Source organism: Cryptomeria japonica, chromosome 6 (genome assembly GCF_030272615.1).
Source record: "Cryptomeria japonica chromosome 6, Sugi_1.0, whole genome shotgun sequence".
NCBI classification, from domain to species: Eukaryota; Viridiplantae; Streptophyta; class Pinopsida; order Cupressales; family Cupressaceae; genus Cryptomeria; species Cryptomeria japonica.
In genome coordinates, this window is record NC_081410.1 from 48696441 (window position 1) to 48716057 (window position 19617).

At 37.0% G+C, this 19617-nt stretch overlaps 1 protein-coding gene across 20 annotated transcripts in view; it reads left to right on the plus strand.

Moving 5' to 3' along the window:
* The window catches only part of LOC131079407 (uncharacterized), a 108673-nt gene extending 90858 nt beyond the window's left edge, over positions 1-17815 (plus strand). For 14 of the 20 annotated variants that reach the window (XM_059207119.1, XM_059207120.1, XM_059207121.1 and 11 more), the window contains 2 exons: positions 16838-16971; positions 17141-17815. In XM_059207119.1, the coding sequence (XP_059063102.1) occupies positions 16838-16971; positions 17141-17445 (439 nt within the window). In that variant the 3' untranslated portion in view covers positions 17446-17815. The remainder of the gene's footprint in view (positions 1-16837; positions 16972-17140) is intronic. The other 6 variants (XM_059207123.1, XM_059207122.1, XM_058017334.2 and 3 more) reach the window with 2 other exon arrangements.
* The last annotated feature ends 1802 nt before the right edge of the window (positions 17816-19617 follow it).

Consider the following 19617-nt stretch of genomic DNA (forward strand, 5'->3'; position numbering starts at 1 on the left):
TCTCTAAACGCACTCCAAAGGCCCTAGGCTTAAAGCGATTAAGGCTACATTGAGAAAATGGCACCGACAAATCAGAGTCAGCATAACACACAACCCCAAACACCTCCCAACAAAGACGCCTATAGCTGAAAGGTTCGACTTGCTATATAAAATCTAATATTCCAAGATATTCAATAAAAACTTACAAGATGAATCGCCCAAGGCATAGAAAATGAATGAGCAAGTACCTAGAATGATCTGACACACGAACTGAGAGTTATGAACTAAAACATGCTACAACCACACCAAAACTAGTAAACTGAAAATCCACACACAACACTCCAGAATCAGAAAACTAATATATAAATCTGCAACATTATCTTCAATCCACTCCTCCGAATGAAGATCAGTCTCTTGCTCGACTAGTTGCTGTATTGCAAGCAAGAAATCAAGCTATGGCTAGGAGGTAAGCGTTCCCCAAAGTTTTCACTTTGCATTTCAGCAACAGTTCATTATAAAATTGTTATTGGATAGTCCCAAATGAAGGCCAAGGCACATATTTATAACTTCCTCCTCAAGTCAAACTTCTTTTCCTAACAAGATGGGACTAAACAACCACATTCCAATTTCCTTAATTTGCATTTCATTTCATTTCTCCTAAATTGCCCATTACTTGGTGGTAAATACACTTCATAAAAAATACATTGATAAAGTGTATTATGGCGTTTAAAAAATAAAGTGAATTATATCATAAAATTGTTTTATTTTTCCTCCTAAGGTGTCCATCTTGCCTTAACAATAATTCACTTATAAAATATTTTTCTCAACCAAAAATCACCCACATATAATTAAGGAAATGACTTAGATATCAATATAATTTAAGCAATCCCTTTTAAATAAATCGTTCAACCTTTGGCGTAAGTTATAATTGAATTTAAAACACCATTTTTTCATCAAATACTGAACCTGCCAAAACAAGCTCCAAGGATATGGGGAAACAAGCTGAGAGAATTGCCCTGCCAGAAATAGTCATTGAACTGAGCTGAAGAATCCTTGCCAAGAATAGCACCAAAAATGTTGGAAGACCAACTGCTCAAACTGACTTGTCGGAAATAGCCATCTGAACAGGCCTGCTGACATTTTGCTAAAAATAGAGCTGCTAAAAATAGTACTTACTAAAATTAGCATAATGCTAAAAATAGTGTTTCCAAAGTGATTTTAACCACATTCTGAGCAGCCGTCGCACTTACTAAAAATAGTAAGTCTGGAAAAAGTCTTCGGATTCGTTTACATGTGACATCATCGCGAGGCTCTTTGAAAACCCAGGAAAACCTAGAAAAATAAGCTGTCCTCGCCTCCACTTACTAAAAATAATAAGTTCGGAAAAGTCCTCAGATTCAGTTGCATGTCACACCATCGCGAAGCTCTCTAAAAACCTAGAAGGAATCCAGAATCAAAACTGTAAAATTCCAAAATGCAAGCCACGAAAAATGCCAAAGCATCCTTCTAGAAAATAGGAAACCCTAATTTTGCCTCTGACTGACCAACGGGTCTCAGAATTGGCCAACAAACCGCAAAAAAAACTAGAGAAGAAAAGGGAATATTTCAATCAATCTCTCTATGAACTTTGCATAAGAGGTAATTTGATCATGTCCCATGGTTAACATCCCATGGTGCCACCACTCGTGTACAATGCCATCTAAATGTAAAGTTGCATATTTGATTGCTTCTTCTTCTAGCATTGGATTGAGCTGAAAATAGGTGTACTTTCTAAACCCAAGCTTGGGCTGAAGTCTTCCTTGAGCCTTCATAGTAAGGAAGAGTTAACTTGCCAACCTTGTTTTGTAAATCATAGTTTTATGTTCTATTAGTACGAAGTTTGTGCTTTATTCTAACATCAATATAATCTCTTAATGCAATGGTGGCCTGAAACTCTGGACCTCCACTCTCCCAATCATGCCTAAATTAATCCCATAAATCTGTTATTTGAGTGTCATTGTCAACCTATGGTTGAGCCCTAGGTGTAAGGATAGGCATAATATGCTTAGAAGCTATTGTTCTTGTTCGTTGATTTGCATTTCACCATGAATGTGTTCTCTCCTTGACCATTATTGCCCCCAATATTGGCATTATTGACATTAGTTGCATTATTTGCACCCATATTCACTCCTAACTACGGAGCCATCAATTCAATCAAAAGTCCCAAGTGCTAATTTTGTTTTTGTGCTCTTTATTCTGCAACTTGCTGCCTGTTGTGACGTTTTCACGCATCGCCCCGTTGCAAATGGGGACCCCCTCTTTCACTGAATAAACCAAGTCTTTTGCAATTTGTGTTGTCTCTTGACCCTAAGGAATGAGTTATAAGGTCTTCTTGGTTTGGATTTTGATCTTTGAAAGTAATGAAGTGACTAAGTAGGGGATGGATTCTTAAGGAATATACAGCCTAGATAGGATACCATCTTAATATTGTCATCAAGTCGAGAATAAGGGTTTTAATGTATTGAGAAATGCATTGTGCTTATTGCTTATCCTTCAAACTTTGCATTTTGCTAACTATGAACTTGATTGATATATGTAGTTCACAACGTTTCCTTGTCTTTCTTCAGGTACATTGGGAGAAGCAAGACTTTGGATGCTAAGAGTAGGACATCGTTGAGTGGGTGATATCATTGTCCAAGTAAGAGATTGCAATAATAGAACAAAGAATGCACAGTCAGAGGAATGGAATGATGGACATTTGGCTAAGTGTCAAGATAACCCTGAGAACTGATAGGAGGAAATGAAAGAGAATCAACCAAAATTTTTGGCTAAAGTCTGGAAGCATGTATTGTCTATCTTAGGGTTTTTATCCTCCAGACTTAAAAAAAGAAGTTTGTAACGTTGAGCATAGTAAATATGAGGCTAAGTATAGAAAGAGAATCTTTCAAAGGGCCTATTAGTGAAATTTGAGCATTTTCTGAGAACTTTGTATTTTTAATAGTCTTTTTAGAAAGTTTCATTGTGGCCTTGATTGGCCTAATTTCGCGTTTGGATAAAACTTTCCATTTCAAAGGGCCTAACAGTAAAATTTGAGTTTTTTTTGAGAACTTTCAAGTTTTAGCAGTGCCTATTTATAGAAAGTTTCACTGTGGCCCTGATTGACCTAATTTTGCATTTGGACAAAACTTTCTATTTTTAGCAGTTTCTATTTTTAGAAACATGAGAACGTTGACTGTAAATGGAGTAGATATCCGGATTCAAGTCTAGTAGAATGAAGATGAAATGTAGAGCATAAAAGAAGTGAGTGCAGAAGAAAAAATCCTTCTCCAGGCCAAAAGTGCACCCAAGGGTGCAAATTCTCATCAAAGGAGGAATTTGGTGAATTGAAAAATCCTCCTCCAGGCCAAAAGTGCGCTCAAGAGTGGAAAATCCACTCTGAGGAGGAATTTTCCGCGAGAGCAAAAATCCTCCACAAGCATCAAAGTGCACCTAAGTACAATATCTCCTTCAAGGAGGAATTTTCCAAAATTCCAAAAGTTCTTTGCTTCCCAAGTGCATCTAAGCATGCCAGGAATCTTGGAAAGTGTAAAAAACAATTGTGTTGGAAATTCCTTGTCCAGACCCCAAATGTGCCCAAGTCTTGGAAATGGCAAAAAATTGACTAAGTATAGGAAAATTCCTTCCCCCTCCAAGTCCACCCAAGTATTCATGAAGTCATGGAAATTGAAAATTTGGCTGTGTATGAAAATTCCCCCTCCAAGTGCACCCAAGCATTCTCAAGGCATGGAAACTCAAAAAATTTAACTAAGTATGGAGAAATTTCTTTTCCAAGCTCCAAATGCGCCCATCTCCAAAATGTTAAAAAATGATAACGACAACATCTATCCAATCCAAAGGCAACATCAGGACATCAAGAGGCATGGAGGTCCAAGATGAGCAGATCCAGTTTATGACATACAAGTTCAAGAAGTAATCCAGTCTCAGGAAGTTCATGGAGGGAGAATTCTAGTTCTAAACGCCGAGGAGGACATTCAAACTCCAAATATTTAGGCTTCAAGGCTATCTAGTTCCAAACCCCAAGGATCCAAAGTTCAATTGCAAGTGAGAAGAAGAATTTACAACATCTTGAATTTCCTCCAAAAATCCAAGATCAAAAGTCAGAAGGAAAAGACTCAAGGAATGACAATCGTCAACAAGAAAAGATATTCCAAGAAGGTGAATTCCCAAGCAAGTACGTTTAAAGAAGAAAATGATCAGGGAAGGATAATTTCAAAAGAGTTGATCAAAGTTAGAACCTTGGTCGAGATGATGTGATTTGGGAATATACTCCATCACAATCAGTCAAAATGTAATATTCTTTGTGATGAGTTATTGGGTCTACATGGTGCCCCATCACCTTATTCGGCCAATTAAATGTCTGCAAGTCAACGTGACTAGATTCCATGAACCCGACTTATCCAAGTGAGCTTTGAGAAGGTGCTGATGATATTTTATTATTGGTTTATATTCGAAAGAAGGACAAGTGTCTTCAAATGTAATTTTCTCATTGGTCGATTTGGCCCCACTTTTCTGTGCCGCAAAAGCTATTGTTAGTAAAACCCTAATTAGGGTTCCATATTGTAATCCTTGCCCTTGATTGCAAATCAATCTTGGCTGTTCATTTGTGGAAGGATCTCTATAAAAGGCCCATGCATTCTCATTTGTAAACTATTAGATAGCTCATTAGAAATAGAGACCTCTTGCTCCTTAGAGTAGAAGTATAGTAGGAGAAGACATTGCTGTAAGACTTGGAGAAATAATATTTGATTTCATTGAAGATATGGTGGATTCATGTCATCGCTGACCTCCATTCCCTTGGATATTCTGCAGTATCATCTAATTATTCTTGAAACTTATTCCCTTGTCTCCCTTATCCCAACCTTGGAGTAAACTAGGTTAAGAAACATTGACTATATGTTACAAGGATTATCACTCATACTTATTTAGATTGGCGTATAATAAATGAATTCCAAGTTCTTGCTAGACTTTTATCACTGTTGATATGTTGCCTATGGGATTCTTGGTGTCAGAGTAGACTTAGGGTTTGTCATATGCCCTCATGAGTTAGTGTCATGGGGAATCACCCAGAAGTTTGCAGATTTTAAGTCCATTTTCTTGCATTTTCTGGTAACATGTTCATGAATTCTTGGTAGTTGTTGTTGACCATCCATATAACTAGATAATGTATCCTTTTTTGATTGTTCTTTGGTAAATATAAATGGCTTTATTTCTTTTTGATTATTTGGATTTACTAATACTTTATGTAAGATCTTGTTTATGTAGGTTTGTGATTGGATATGACATGTCGCACACAGACTATAACCCAACTGATTTGTGCTATATATATACCAACTAGATCATCAATATTCTTCATGAAGTCGGCCTAAAGAAGATGTAACGTGTATGCTTACCATCAGCCCAAAAATGATTTATACAATTCATGCAGAAGGCAAAAAGACGTGTAGAGACCTATACCAAGTCGGCACACCTTCCAAACTTCTCCAAAAAGGATTATATGTACACCACACGCAATTGTTCACATAAAACATCTTCTCAAGATAAATCATTGTACACAAACTCTTAATCCAGACCAAAATTGAAATAAGCAGACCACCACAAAAGAAGTTAAGACATTCTAGGAACATGATCCAATGATCCATAACATTCTTAGAGTACCAGTAAGATGAGAAATGCAACACATTCCTCCACAATTTCAAAAACTATACAAACTTTGCACTTATCCATCTGAACTCAACTCTGCAATAAGCGGACCAAACAAAATTCACATATACTCTGGAAACACACCATGCTAACATTATTTGCCATCCAGAATATCTATAGATAGACTTCAGCCATCCACACAACATTTGGTTCATACATACACTGCCTATGCTCAACCAGACTATACACAATCAAACTATTTCCAGAGTAGAGAGTTGACATCAATGACAACTTGAATAGCACATTTGCAACAAGAAGGCCTACGGTGCGCTCTTCGGGAGAGGATGGTTGATTACTACCAAGGCAAATCATAATTGGAAGCGGAATGCACTCTTGATTGAGAGTGAAGGGAGGAAGTATGTCATCGACTTGAGGAATCAGGTGGTGAGCGAAGAACTGACATCCTCCAAATTAGAGTCCGAAGATGGAGAGTCGGGTATGGACGAAGGAAGGAAAGGCATGGAACCCAATGATGAAGGGGTGCTCGTATTGGAAGATTGTTTTGAAGATGAGACAAGTTCCCTGAATGGACTATTCCACTGACAAATGGAAAACTATGAAGTCTTCCATGCCGAATGCAACATGCTACAGATTGGGGAGGTGGAGAAAGGTGACCAAGGTACCGAAAATGATAGTTTCACCCCAAAGTATGAGGAGTATGAGGAAGTGGCACTGGTGGACGATACAACCACTCATCACTTTGAAAGAGACAAGACAATAAAATATGAGGATCCGAGTGTAAAGAAGATAAATTTTGGCTATGAAGACAACCCAAAGGTTATCTTGGTGATGACTAGGACCCTTTACTGAAGGCAGTTGGATTTAAGATATTCATGGAATAGAAGGACACCTTTGCTTGGACATACAAGGACCTGAAGAGGATACTACTAGATCTCTATGTACACAGATTCCCCTCGTACTAGGTGCACAACCCGTACGAAAAAGACCCTATAGTATGAATAAGAATTATGTCGCCAAGGTACATGAGGAAATAGAGAATATGCTAGAGGTGGGTATAATTTTCAAGGTAGAAACATGCGAGTGGGTCTTGGTGATTGTAATATCTCTCAAGGAGGCAAAGTAGATTAGGTTCTGGTACAACCTGAGTTGGCCTAGTGGTGGAGAACTTGTGCTCTTGAAAGAGAGGTCACAAATTCAAATCCCACAAGGGGGTAAGGTATGTACACCTTATTGGCTTCGGCCCATTACCGATCAAAAGAAAAAAGATCAGGATCTGTGTGAACTTTAGGTACCTGGATGCAGTAATAATCAAAGATCCATTCCCGATTCCATTCATCGATGCCATATTGGAGGAGGTTGTGGACCATGAGATATATTCATTTATGGATGGATTTTCAGGATACAACCAAATAAGTATCGTCTAAAAGGATAAATTGAAAACTAACTTCATGGTAGAAGATGGTACACATACAATAGGATGCCTTTCGGCTTATGCATCGATCCAGCTACCTTCTAGCTGATCATTTTGTACATTTTTTATAAGATGTTGGTAGGAAATTTCAAAGTCTTCCTAGACGATTGGTCAATATACAATGTTCAATATCAATCTCTCTATGAACTCTGCATAGAGGTAATCTGATCATGTCCCATGGCTATCAGCCCATGGTGCCATCACTCATGTACATTGTCATCTAAATGTATTGCTACATATTTGATTGCTTCTTCCTCTGGCATTGGATTGAGCTAAATAAGTGTCTACTTTTAAAACCCAAGCTTGAGCTGAAGTCTTCCTTGAGCCATCATAGTAAGAAGAGTTAACTTCCCAACCTTTTTCTATAAATCATAGTTTTGTGTTCTATCAATACGAAGTCTATGCTTTTTTCTAACATCAATATAATTTCTTAATGAAATGGTGGCTTGAAACTCTGGAGCTCCACTGTCCTAATCATGCCTAAACTGATCATATAAATCTATTATTTGGGGCTCATTATCAACCTATGGATGAGCCCTAGGTTGAAAGATAGGCATAAGATGCCTAGAAGTTACTGTTTTTGTTTGTTGATTTGCATTCCCACCCTGAATTAGTTCTCTCCTTGACCATTATTGCCTCCAATATTTGCATTATTGGCATTAGTTGCATTATTTGCACCAATATTCACTTGCAACTACTGAGCCATTAATTTTGTCAAAGACTCAAAAGTCCCAAGCGCTAATTTTGTTTTTGTGCTCTTTGTTCTGTAGCTTTCTGCCCTCTAACTAGAGCATCCAACAAGTTTAGAAAGCATTCTCCTCGATCTCTTGGATTCGTATCACCGCATTACCTGTACTTTGTTCTTCTATTGCCCTGTATTCTTCTACTACCAAATTTGTATTAGACCTGTTCCTGTGAGTGTTATAGTGATGCGTGAAAGGTTGCTGATCCAATCTTGACATATCACTGCTCTTGCATAGTGAATGCTTTAGGATGGCAAGATACCACTGTAATAGAAATTCTTGTTTTTTTTTTTTTTTCCTGTTTTGCGATTGTTCATAGAACCGAGAGATGTGTAGAATATTTGCTTTATAATAGAAATACTTGTGCAAATTAAATAACTGAGGAAATGTTGATATTTAGGAATCCCACAAAGTTGAAATAACTCACATTTAATTTCAGAATTGTAGATACACTGTAGTCTCAAAATATGAGCAACCCAGTTCATGAAAATACATTACAATTACATATCAAGCATACCCATTAACTCCAACAATAAAAGTCTGATCTGACATTGGAATCTACAAATTGGCAATGAAGAAATGAGACACCACACTCCAGAAAACCCTCCAAATAAAATGACATTAGATGACTCTTGATTAATCTAGTAGGCGTTTAATCTATCAAGATGTCAGTAAATGACTTTTGATGAATTCAACTGGTGCTGAATCTGTCAATATGACATTCAATGCCTTTTTCTTGTTTACTTGGATTCACCAAAGGTCTTTTGAGGGTTGGACTAGTTGAGATGCCTTTGCAGTTGAGTTTCGCTGCCCCTTTATAGAACTGTTTTAAATTATCTTGTCCTCGACTTACTGGTTTTGCAATCTTACTATTGGATAGATGTCTGTGCATTATTGCATAGATGCACCACTCACCGAAAACTTGGCGAGTTTTTACGCCATTGACTTGTGTGATTGACTTGTCGAGTCCGTGTTTACAACTTGCCTGCCTAGGAACCTAAGCAGTAAACTTTAGAAAAAAGCTCATTTGATCATTTTGTGTTTTGTATTTTGCTAGTAAGGGGAAAAACACCCTCCCAAACATTTGCAAATTGATTTCCATAGATTCTTGCCAATTCTAAGTGGATTTGAAGTGGATTTGAGGTGGTTTTTGAAGCAAAAATCAGATTCCCAAGTAGGTTTTCTAATTTTTTTTCCTATATTTTTTAAAAACTTTTTATTATTTTTTGTTGCATCTAGATGAATAGAAAATCATTCCTAAGTAGTAAAAAATGATTTAGAGTCATTAGAACAAGATTTAACACCATTTTTGACAATTTTTGTTAATTTTTTCATTGTGTTTTGAAGAATCTCTAGTTTTTCGAAAAAATTCAAACCCTAATAGTTTTTATTTTTTATTTTTAAACTTTCAATGATGACTAAAATTATTTAAACTAATTTAACTAGATTGCTAAATTTTCTAACTAAAATATTAACTTTGTCTTTTCACTTTGTATGTGTAGGTTAACAGTTAAACATTAATTTATAATGGCAAATATAGGTGATTTAGTTTCAGCTTTAGAGGATAACTGGCCACTAGAACCATGCCCATCTAGATATGTAGGCACCTGTCCTAAAGGTGCTAGAGATAGGACTTGGAGGTATGCCTATGAAGGACCGAAACTTGGGTTGGTGATATGCATTAAATGTGAAATAATAATTCATGGAGGTATAAACCGTGTCAAATACCACCTTGTAGGTATCGAGAAGCATGATGCTAGGGTATGTCTTGGGGCCACAAAAGAAATAAAAAGAGACGTTAATGGCATACTTGTAGCTGGGTAAGAGAAAAAGTTGCAAAGGGAGACGACAAAACTAGCCATGAGAGTAGCAATAGCTAAATCTTAAGGTGCTTCAATTGACCTTGAAGAAGAAGAAGAAGCAGTTCAGGGCATACTGGGCTCTCGTCGTGGCCCACGTATCCACAAACCCAACATCACCTCGGCCACCACTTCTTCTTCTAGTAGAGCACCTGCTACATCATCATCAGCAATAGAGTCAATAGGTAATTATTTTGTGCCCAAGAACACACCTAGAGCACAACCATCATCAGAGTCAATTGGATGGAATAGGGAGGCGCATGAGAAAACTGACATTGCATGTGTCGTTTTTTGGTACTTCAACAACATCCCATTCATTCAATGTTGCAGACAATCCTTATTGGCTTAATTTGGTTACCACATTGATAGTTTTAGGAAAAGGATACAAGGTGCCTTCTTGCAGGGACTTGGGTGGGAGGTGAGCAAATAGTCCACTTGATTTCATTTTTTAAATGTTTTTCTTGTTTATTAAATCAAAATTGTGTACTAAGACCTAATTTCACTTTGTTCTTGTAGGTTGCTCACAAATGCAATTGATAGGGCAAAAGAAGTGGTGGAGGACCAAAAGAAAAGAATGGAGAAAATATGGCTGCACTATTCTTTCCGATGGGTGGACAAATGGAAAAAACCACATCATAATTAATTTTATAGTTGCTTGCAAGAACAATGTGATTCTTGAAATCCGTGGATGCCTCCAACTAGGTAAAAAATGCTGAAACTTTGGCTCTAATGTTGGAGCAAATTGTCATGGAGGTGGGAGTTGAGAATGTGGTGCAAATAATCACCGATAATGCAACAACATATGTGGCAGTAGGTAAAATTCTCCAAGATAGGCACCTCACTCTTTTTTGGACACCTTGTGCAACACATGTCCTTGACCTTCTTCTGGACGACTTAAGAAAACTTGATTGGGTGACTCTAGTTGTGGAAGAATCGCCGATAATGCAACAACATATGTGGCAGTAGGTAAAATTCTCCAAGATAGGCACCCCACTCTTTTTTGGACACCTTGTGCAGCACATGTCCTTGACCTTCTTTTGGACGACTTAGGAAAACTTGATTGGGTGACTCTAGTTGTGGAAGATGCAAGGAGGATCACAAAATATATTTACAACCACCCTTGGGTTCTTCATTTGATGAGAAAGCACACCCAAGGGAGAGATTTGGTAAGAGCAGGTGTCACAAGGTTTGCAATGATTTTCTTGATGTTGCAAAGCATTCTTGGCACATTGACTTCTTTGAAACAAATGTTTGTGAGTCGAGCATGGATAGACTCATCTTATTCAAAGAAGCCTGAAGGAGAGGGTGTTGCATGCATAGTCTTCGACAACCTATTTGCACAAAAGGCTACAGAGATTGTGAAGGTAACTTCAAAACTTGAACATTTAATTATTGATTCAAGCCTCATTATTAATTTGTAACTTCAATAATTAGTCTTTTCGTAATTTGTATTTTTCAATTGTAGGTGTCGGAGCTCTTGGTTAGAGTTCCCTGCTTGGTAGATGGGGATCAAACCCCAAAGGGGTATGTTTATGAGGCCATGGATAGGGCCAATGAGTCTATCAAAAATTACTACAAGGGGGGGATAGACTCAAATTTGATCCCATCTGGGAAATTATTGATAAGACGTGGAACAATTAGCTCCACCAACCCATTCATACAACACGATACTTCCTCAACCCTCATTTTAAGTTAAGGGATTTTTATTTAGATCCTAATGAAGAGGTCATGGAGGGCCTCACTATATGCATTCAAAGAATGATACTCGAGGTTGAGGTGAGAGACCTAATTGTGGTTGAACTCCAAAATTATGAGGAAGCAAGGGGTAAGCTATTCTCTTCAGAGTTGGCTAGGAGAGGAAGAACCACTCAAACCCTAGGTATAAGATTTGCCATTTGGATTTTGGGGTCTAAAGTAATTGATAAATTGATAAAATATGTTTTCACTTTTCATTTTGCATTCTAACTTTTCAATATTTTATTTTGTAGATGCTTGGTGGCAAAGTTTGGGTGGAAATACCCCAAATCTCAAAAAAATTGCCCTTAGAATCTTATGTCAGCCTCGTACTTCATCTAGTTGTGAGCGTAATAGGAGCTTGTTTGAGGCCATTGACACGAAGAAGAGGAGCAAGTTAGCTCAAAAATGCTTCAATGACCTTGTCTTTGTGCAATATAATCTTCAGTTGCGCATAACAAAGGTAGAGGAAGCACCAGTTGGTCCAATTGATTTGAATGATATAGATCCTTAGAGTGATTGGACATCGCAGGAGCAACCTCCATTGTTTACAGAGGATGATATCAATGATTTGGAGAGCTAGGCTATGGAGGAGGAGGGGGGTGGATTTGGTTTCACACTGGATGACATTGAGGAGTATGAGGAGTCATTGCCAATGCCAGGAGCAACTAGAGGTAGAGCTACATCCAGGATGGAGGAGGAGCCACGGCTTGAGCCAGTCATATTGAGCGAGGAGGCGCAGTCATGTCCATAGAAGACTTCTAGGACTAGACCCTCTAGTTCTACCTCTCCCCTAGTTTTTAATAGAGCTAGGAAGAGGAAGATGTAATTGTATTGATGTATTTACTTTTAGTTCTATAAAAACTATTTACTATTTTGCTTCCAGCCATTAGCATTCTCCGTGAGGATGTGATTTTGTACTTGTTGACGTGTTTTTTATTACGTCTAACACAGAATAAAGTTACCAATGGTCACTTCACTCTCTCTTGATCAAAGTTTAACCGTATGCTAAGATTGCGGAAAGTTCAAACGGCTAACTCCAAGGTTCCTTTATGCTACAGACGTGACTCAGTTGGCTGATGTGATTGCTGGTAATCCAAGGGGCCTTACGTTTGGATCGTTCTTTCACTTCTTTGCTGTTGCTAGAACTCCATCATCTGATATGGCAATTTTGCGATGCTTCTATTTTGAACGAACTAAAATGAACTGAAAATAAAGGGGAAAGGGTTTAGAAGGATCTAAATCTATTCCTAAGGGCAATGATAACAATGAATAGTGCTTTGGTGGACAAATTCCAAATAAACCAAGCTCTGCTTTGCCAAGTTTAACTACAACTCCGCAAGAACCTATGCAATCTTCTGAGGATGATGAAGGATTTTCATATTAAGAAAGTGCATTTGAATACCCAACACGATGCAATCCAAATGATTGTCCACAATCGAACTTGGCACAAGTTTAGTGGCTCAGGCTAACTGTACACTGCAACTTACAATCAACAAGATGCAAAAAGTATGAACCATGGAAATTCATCAGACACCGTTACATTCTCCATTGAAATCAAAGCACTTTACTACTTCTAATCTAAGTGAGGAAGGTGAAACCATGCAAGCTTTGAAAAAATAACTTAAGTGGACACCATCAAAGAAAAATGTTTCATTGTTATTATCTCAAAACTTATCGCAACAATTTCATACAAGTCTCCCTCTTCTTACAAATGAGGGGGTCACCCCTTTATATAGGCCTCAAGCCATGATTACATGCAAAACCCTAATTAGGGTTTCACCCTAGAAGATTCCCCACTCAAGATGCAACAAGGTGGGAATCAATAATTAATACCTACTAAGTCCATGTACAACTAATTCAAAAGTACCCAAAATACAATCCATTTGCCCAACATGCATTGAATATTCATCCATGCAAAAATCACCCCATTATGTCATAAATGCTCCATCATTTCCACATGCGGCAGCTACATGCAAAATAATCTGCCATAAATTTAACATACAATGACAAGGTCGCCATTTGGTCAAATATTCTGGCAATGAATGCGCCACCATAGTGCCATGCGTTCAATAGATCCTCGCCATGCAAGTGGACCTCATCGTCGTATATCCGCTCCTACACATCTAGAATTGTTGGAGAGAGAAAATTTGATTCAGGAAAAATTTTCTTGAAGTCTCTTCAACTTTCCTTGCTCAGAGAGGGTTTTCCATCAATTTTCACCATCTCCTGTTTTTTAAGAATTTTCCACAAATTAGGGTTTCAAGTCTAGGAGGGAGAGAATTCTCCCACGACTCCAAATCTGTAAAAAGTTTGAAACTTGGATGTGATTTGATGCCCAAGAATGGATTTTTCAAAAATTTTCTCTGGGGAAATTTCTTGTTCATCTCATCCTTGATTCCTTCCTTGTCTTAGAAATTTTATCTTCAATTCATCCTTGGGTGTGATTTCCTCCTTGCTTGGAATTTTGTCTCGAAAGAAGGAATTTCCAATACTCCGCCAAAATTTCACCTTTTTTCAAGAATTCTGTCATGAAGGAATGAATTTCCAACACTCAGTCAATGTTTCATATTTCTTGGAATTCTTTTTTGAAGGAAAGAATTTCCAACACTTAGTCAATTTTTCCACTTTCTCGGAATTCTGTCGTGAAGGAAGGAATTTCCATGACTTAGCCAAATTTTCATCTTTCTTGGAATTTTGTCCTGAAGGAAAGAATTTCCAACACACAGCCAAATTTTCATCTTTCCTGGAATTATTCTTCTTGGGTGCAATTGTTCCCTGAGGATTGAATTTTTTGAATTTTGAACTTTTCTTCCTGAACCTTGATTTTTTTTATGTCTTGTTTCCAACCTTGGGCACATTTTGGAACTGGAGAAGAAATTTTGGAAATTTATTCCTTGAGGAAGGAATTTTTGTGCTCTTTGAATTCATCATGTGCGCAGGGAGCTTTTGACCAATTTTTTCACACACATTTTTTGGGGATTTCCCTAAAATTTAGGACCCGTGTCCAGTAGAGAGAAATCTCTCACGATTCCAAATCTGCAAAATTTTTCGGATTGTAATAAGATTTGGTGTCTAAAAATAGATTTTTCAAAATTTTTCTCGAGGGGATTTTTGCTTTCCATTCCTTCTTGACCCTTGGATTTTCATGCCCTATACAAATTTTTTAATTTTCCAACTTAAGCATGGAATTCACTTTGTGAAGGAATTCATCATTTCATCCTTGGCCATTTGATTCTTGGAATCCTGCTTCTAGCATGGATGGAACTTTGACTCAGAGGAGGAATTCATCAAATTTCTTCACCTTCCCTGACTGCCTCTATTTGGCACCCTCCATTACTCATAGGCGCAATTCTTCATTGAAGGAGGAATTTTGAACCTTTTTTATTCTTCCCTGACTCCCTCTATTTGGCTCCCTCCTAAGGAGTAGGGCGGATTTTGCGCTTGCCAAGGATTCAATGCATTTCAATGAATTCCAAGGTCACCTCATTCTGGCGCCCTATGAGCTTCTTGGGTGGATTTTTGACCTCATCATGGAATTCACAATATTTTCCATTTTTCATGTTGACCTTACTTTGGCTCCATGCAAATGTCTTGGGCGGATTTTTGCTAGGAGGAAGGAATTTTGACCATGGAGGAATCTTCCTTTATCATAATATATATATGAAATATAACATATGTCACTTATACTTTAAGTTATATTTCATATATATTGGCAAGATGTTTGAGAGTGGTTTCAGGTCTCTAGGAATTATAATGCAAATTCTAGGTTTTAGAAGATCTTTTAAATTTTCAGACAGTCAAATTTCAGGCCATTTCCGGATCAGGATGATATTTGTGGATTGATGTGAATTTCCAGACTTGGATGATTTTGCATGCTTTCCACTTCTAGAATAGGAGTTCCATACTAAACCATTTTTTGATCCAACTTGTTTGTCTTCTGACACTTCCAGATTTAGAAATGATCTTCAGGAACGTTCATTCTTTAGGGATGAACCCGCCAAAATAGATTTTCCCAAATAGTAAGTGTTTCAAAATGTTAGGGTTTGGACAAAACAGGTCAGGAAAGCACTTACTAAAAAAATAAACTTACTAAAAATAGAAACTACTAAAAATAGAAAGTTGCTATGTTTTGGCTCAAATTTTACTGGGAGGTTCCTTGAAGGGTCCTGATTCTAGTTATAAGTTCAGGTTTTCCAAAACCCTAACAAAATCCCCTAAAATCTAGGACTAAAGGCATAAACCCTAAAATCGACAAAACAAGCCCTAGACTTCATCAAATTTACCCAAACGAAAAGCAGACTTAATCGATTTGACCCCTGAACACTTGCAAAGCAAAGAGACTGACGAGACTGCCACCAAAAGACCCCAAAAAACAAAACCGATGGACTAGGAGGGCCTAAAAAGTAGGGGGGTCCCCATTTGCAATGGGGCGATGTGTGAAAAGGTCACAATTGTACCCACTTTGCATTTAAAGTTTAAACCAATTAAATATATCTAGAGTCAGCTTGTTTCTTTTGTGTACTCATTTATTTACTCATTGGATGCATCTTCTCATTGAATTTTGCACAAAACAAGCATTTCTAATTAAATTTAGGCAATTTTTTAAGTTTCCGAGTTTTTGCTGAGTATTGGCCGACTTTTCCCGAGTTTTTTTTTTCGGGCCTTGGCGAATTTTTGGTTTTGGCGAGTAGTTCAACTATGGCATAGTTCTAACAGTCCATATTGGATCAAACGATCCATATAGATGATTAGTTACCCTAGGAGCATTTCCATGTCATCACTAACCTCTAGTCCCTTGGATATTCTGCAGTATACTCTATTATTTCTTGAAACTTATTCCCTCATCTCCCACACCCCAACCTTGGAGTAAACTAGGTTAAGAAACATTGAATATATGTTAAGGATTATCACTTATGCTTATTTAGACTAGCATATAATAAATTAATTCCAAGTTCTTGCTAGACTTTTATCACTGTTGATATGTTGTCTATGGCATTCTTGGTGTCAGAGTAGACTTAGAGTTTGTCATATGCCCTTATGAATTAGTGTCATGGGGTATTACCGAGAAGTTTGCAGATGTTAAGACCGTTTTCTTGTGTTTTCTGGTAACATGTTAATGAATTCTTCGTGGTTGCTGTTGACCATCCATATGACTAGATAATGCATCCCTTTCTGATTGTTCTTTGGTAAATATAAATGGCCTTGTTTCTTTTTGATTATTTGGATTTACTAATACTTTATGTAAGATCTCGTGTATGTAGGTTTGTGATTGGATATGACATGTAGTTCTAATGTGCTATAATTGCTGATCCACTTTTCTGAACTAAATATATTTTTCTTTCTGTAAGTGGTAAGATGGCAGATTTCATCAATTCCTTGATAACAAAACTTGAACTCTGTGATGTAACTACACAAAATCCTGGGTGCAATTCTCTTAACAAGACTGCAAAGACTGATCAAGGTGAACACACCAAATTTTTAGGTAGCTTAAATGATCAGCAAATATAGTTTGTTATTATCTATTGCGTTTTATTGTTGTGAAACAGAAAATTTTAATTTTTGTCCACCAAACAAAAACATTACCTATTATTTGAATACATATTAGCAGTGTTTAAGTAATTGCAATTTGACACTGAAACGTTGTTTTGCAGACATGATTCCAACTATAAATAGTTCAATTCAATGCAATGAGAAATTGATGGGAAATGATTCTGCTTCTACCAGTGCTTCTAAGGCTCCCCATTTACAAGAAAATAATTCAGGTCAAAATGTCATAACGCTTGCTCATGGATTGGCTCTAACAAGCCCAGTAATTGGAACATGTTTTACTTCACAAGGCCTGGCACATAATGACATGAATATGAAAATCCAGAGTCACTCTTCTTTGGTCTCAGAGGAGCAACTTTCTGGCATTGGTTCAAAATTTTGGCTTTTGCAGAACAAGCGTTCTACCTAAAACATATGTTAATTATGGTGTTAAATGTGAGTTTCCTGCTATCCCTGTCAATACTTAATTGATTGAAACCAATAAAGTGTATTAATTTTGGTGTGAGAATAATGCTTTTTGTTGATCGAGGCATAGGCTAAATTAAGTTATAGGCAAAACTTATATATAAAGTTACCAATTGGAATTGTCCTCAAGGTGAAAATGACATGAATCATCTTTTGTATATGGAACATAAATAAAACGCTAATTATAGGGGTCTGAGTCAATGTTGATATTGACATCAAAGTGGAAGAGAGGCATGATGTGTCTCCACACTCAATTTGGACAAAATTATCATTTATTACATGTTACCATGGAGTATGCCATCATTATAGAACTACATATGTACTCTTCTAAGGTGATATTAAGTTACTGTTTGACATTTCTATAGTTCTTTTTAAGAAGTTATAAAGAAATTCTTGTAACTACCAAGACATCTTTTGATAAATTTTGTCCATAAGATATCAGTGCTATAGATTTCTCCCAAAAAAAAGATATTTAGAAGAAGATTCCTAAACTATCAATTCATTAATTAGCAATTTTGAACTTGCAATAGCAATAGGCTTAGTGTGTAGGCATTCATGCTTAGAATTCAATATTTCTCAAACCAGTTTTTTAGTTTACTTGCTGGCGAATTTTCAGTCGCCCAAAATAGTGGAAATTCGTTGAACCTAATTGATAATTGACCGACTGAATCTGCACCTTACATGTTTGTACCTGGAATAGCTTGCACCTTCCATGCCTTTTATTGAAGATAATATTGGATTGTAATTTCTATTATATTAGATTGTGATCTCTATGAGATCAGATAGTGCTCAAAGTCTATAAATAAGATATAACAAGAAGATTCAACCACTAGCCTATCGAATCTAGAATTCTCACTTGCAAGTGTGAAGCTGTTTAACGGTCCTTAATAGATGACCTCCCTGTCATCTCGTCCAATCCCACACTTGAATCTTGACTTGGGGTATGTTTTGTCCTCAATATCACACACTGGTATATATTTCTACAATCCTACAAGAAAACTCCAAGCTGTAATGGTCGTGAAACGTGTGGCAATTGGCTGCGACACTCTTCTCATCCAACAATATGCCTCGTTGTTTTCATACAACCCATAGGTGGCATTTCCCTCCCTCCATCCTTGCTTACACTTTCTACTTGAAAAATGTTTTCTCTTCTATATTTCCATATGCCAACAAATAAATTCCAGGAGGTCATCTGTTACATTGCACAACATTTGATATCTTTTTCTCTAACAATCATGCACATTGTGCTAACAGTTCCAGTATAGCTTGCAACAATTGTAGACATGGAGCCCAAACCATCCACATATTGTTAATCCTAAATATATAATAAACATGGAGAACCATGCTATAAAATAAAAGCACAAAGCTATAAATTAAACAAATCTTAGAAATAAATTAGTTCGGGCTGACAGGTAGATATTATAACAATTTCTAATAGCCTATTTTATTTCCGTAGTCTAATTTGGAGAATTAAAAAGGAAATATTTTAACGAAGGAGCTCATTTACATATCTTGGACATTTGTTTTCTCTCATCTGCAATTTTGAGTTGCGAGTTCAACTTCAAACCCTAGAACGAAAACTCTAGAGATATTTGGCTTGAGAGACAAGATTTCTTCCTAGGCAAATCTATGGTGGATTCATTGAGGTTACAGTTGTGCTTAAATGGAGATTCAAAGAATTTGTGTGCAGTGCTGACTCAATTTTCCAGCTACAAATTTATTGAGGTTTGCCTGCAAATTATAAATTTGAAAATTTGTGCAGTGTGTGATTGAAGACAAATCCAATTCATTGTGTTGTGTGTGCTTTGGTGGAAGGATGAATTTATAATATAATGTCAGCTAAGACTATGCCCAACCATACCATCTTATTTTCCTAAGACTCCTTGTACCTGTCCAGAGGGTTGAAATGTTTGTTTGGTGGCTTAAACGTCTTAGATTATTCTGTCTCTGCTTTTTGAACTATTTAAAACCCAACGCATTATTAGCAAAGAGGTCCGAATCGTATATAGACGAAAAACAGGCTGACGTGGCTCTTGGTGTGAGTCAAAAGTGGTCAAAGCTTCGTGTTAGCTCCCTAAAAGAAGTCGCAACTCATGTAAATGCTGCCATACCAAAG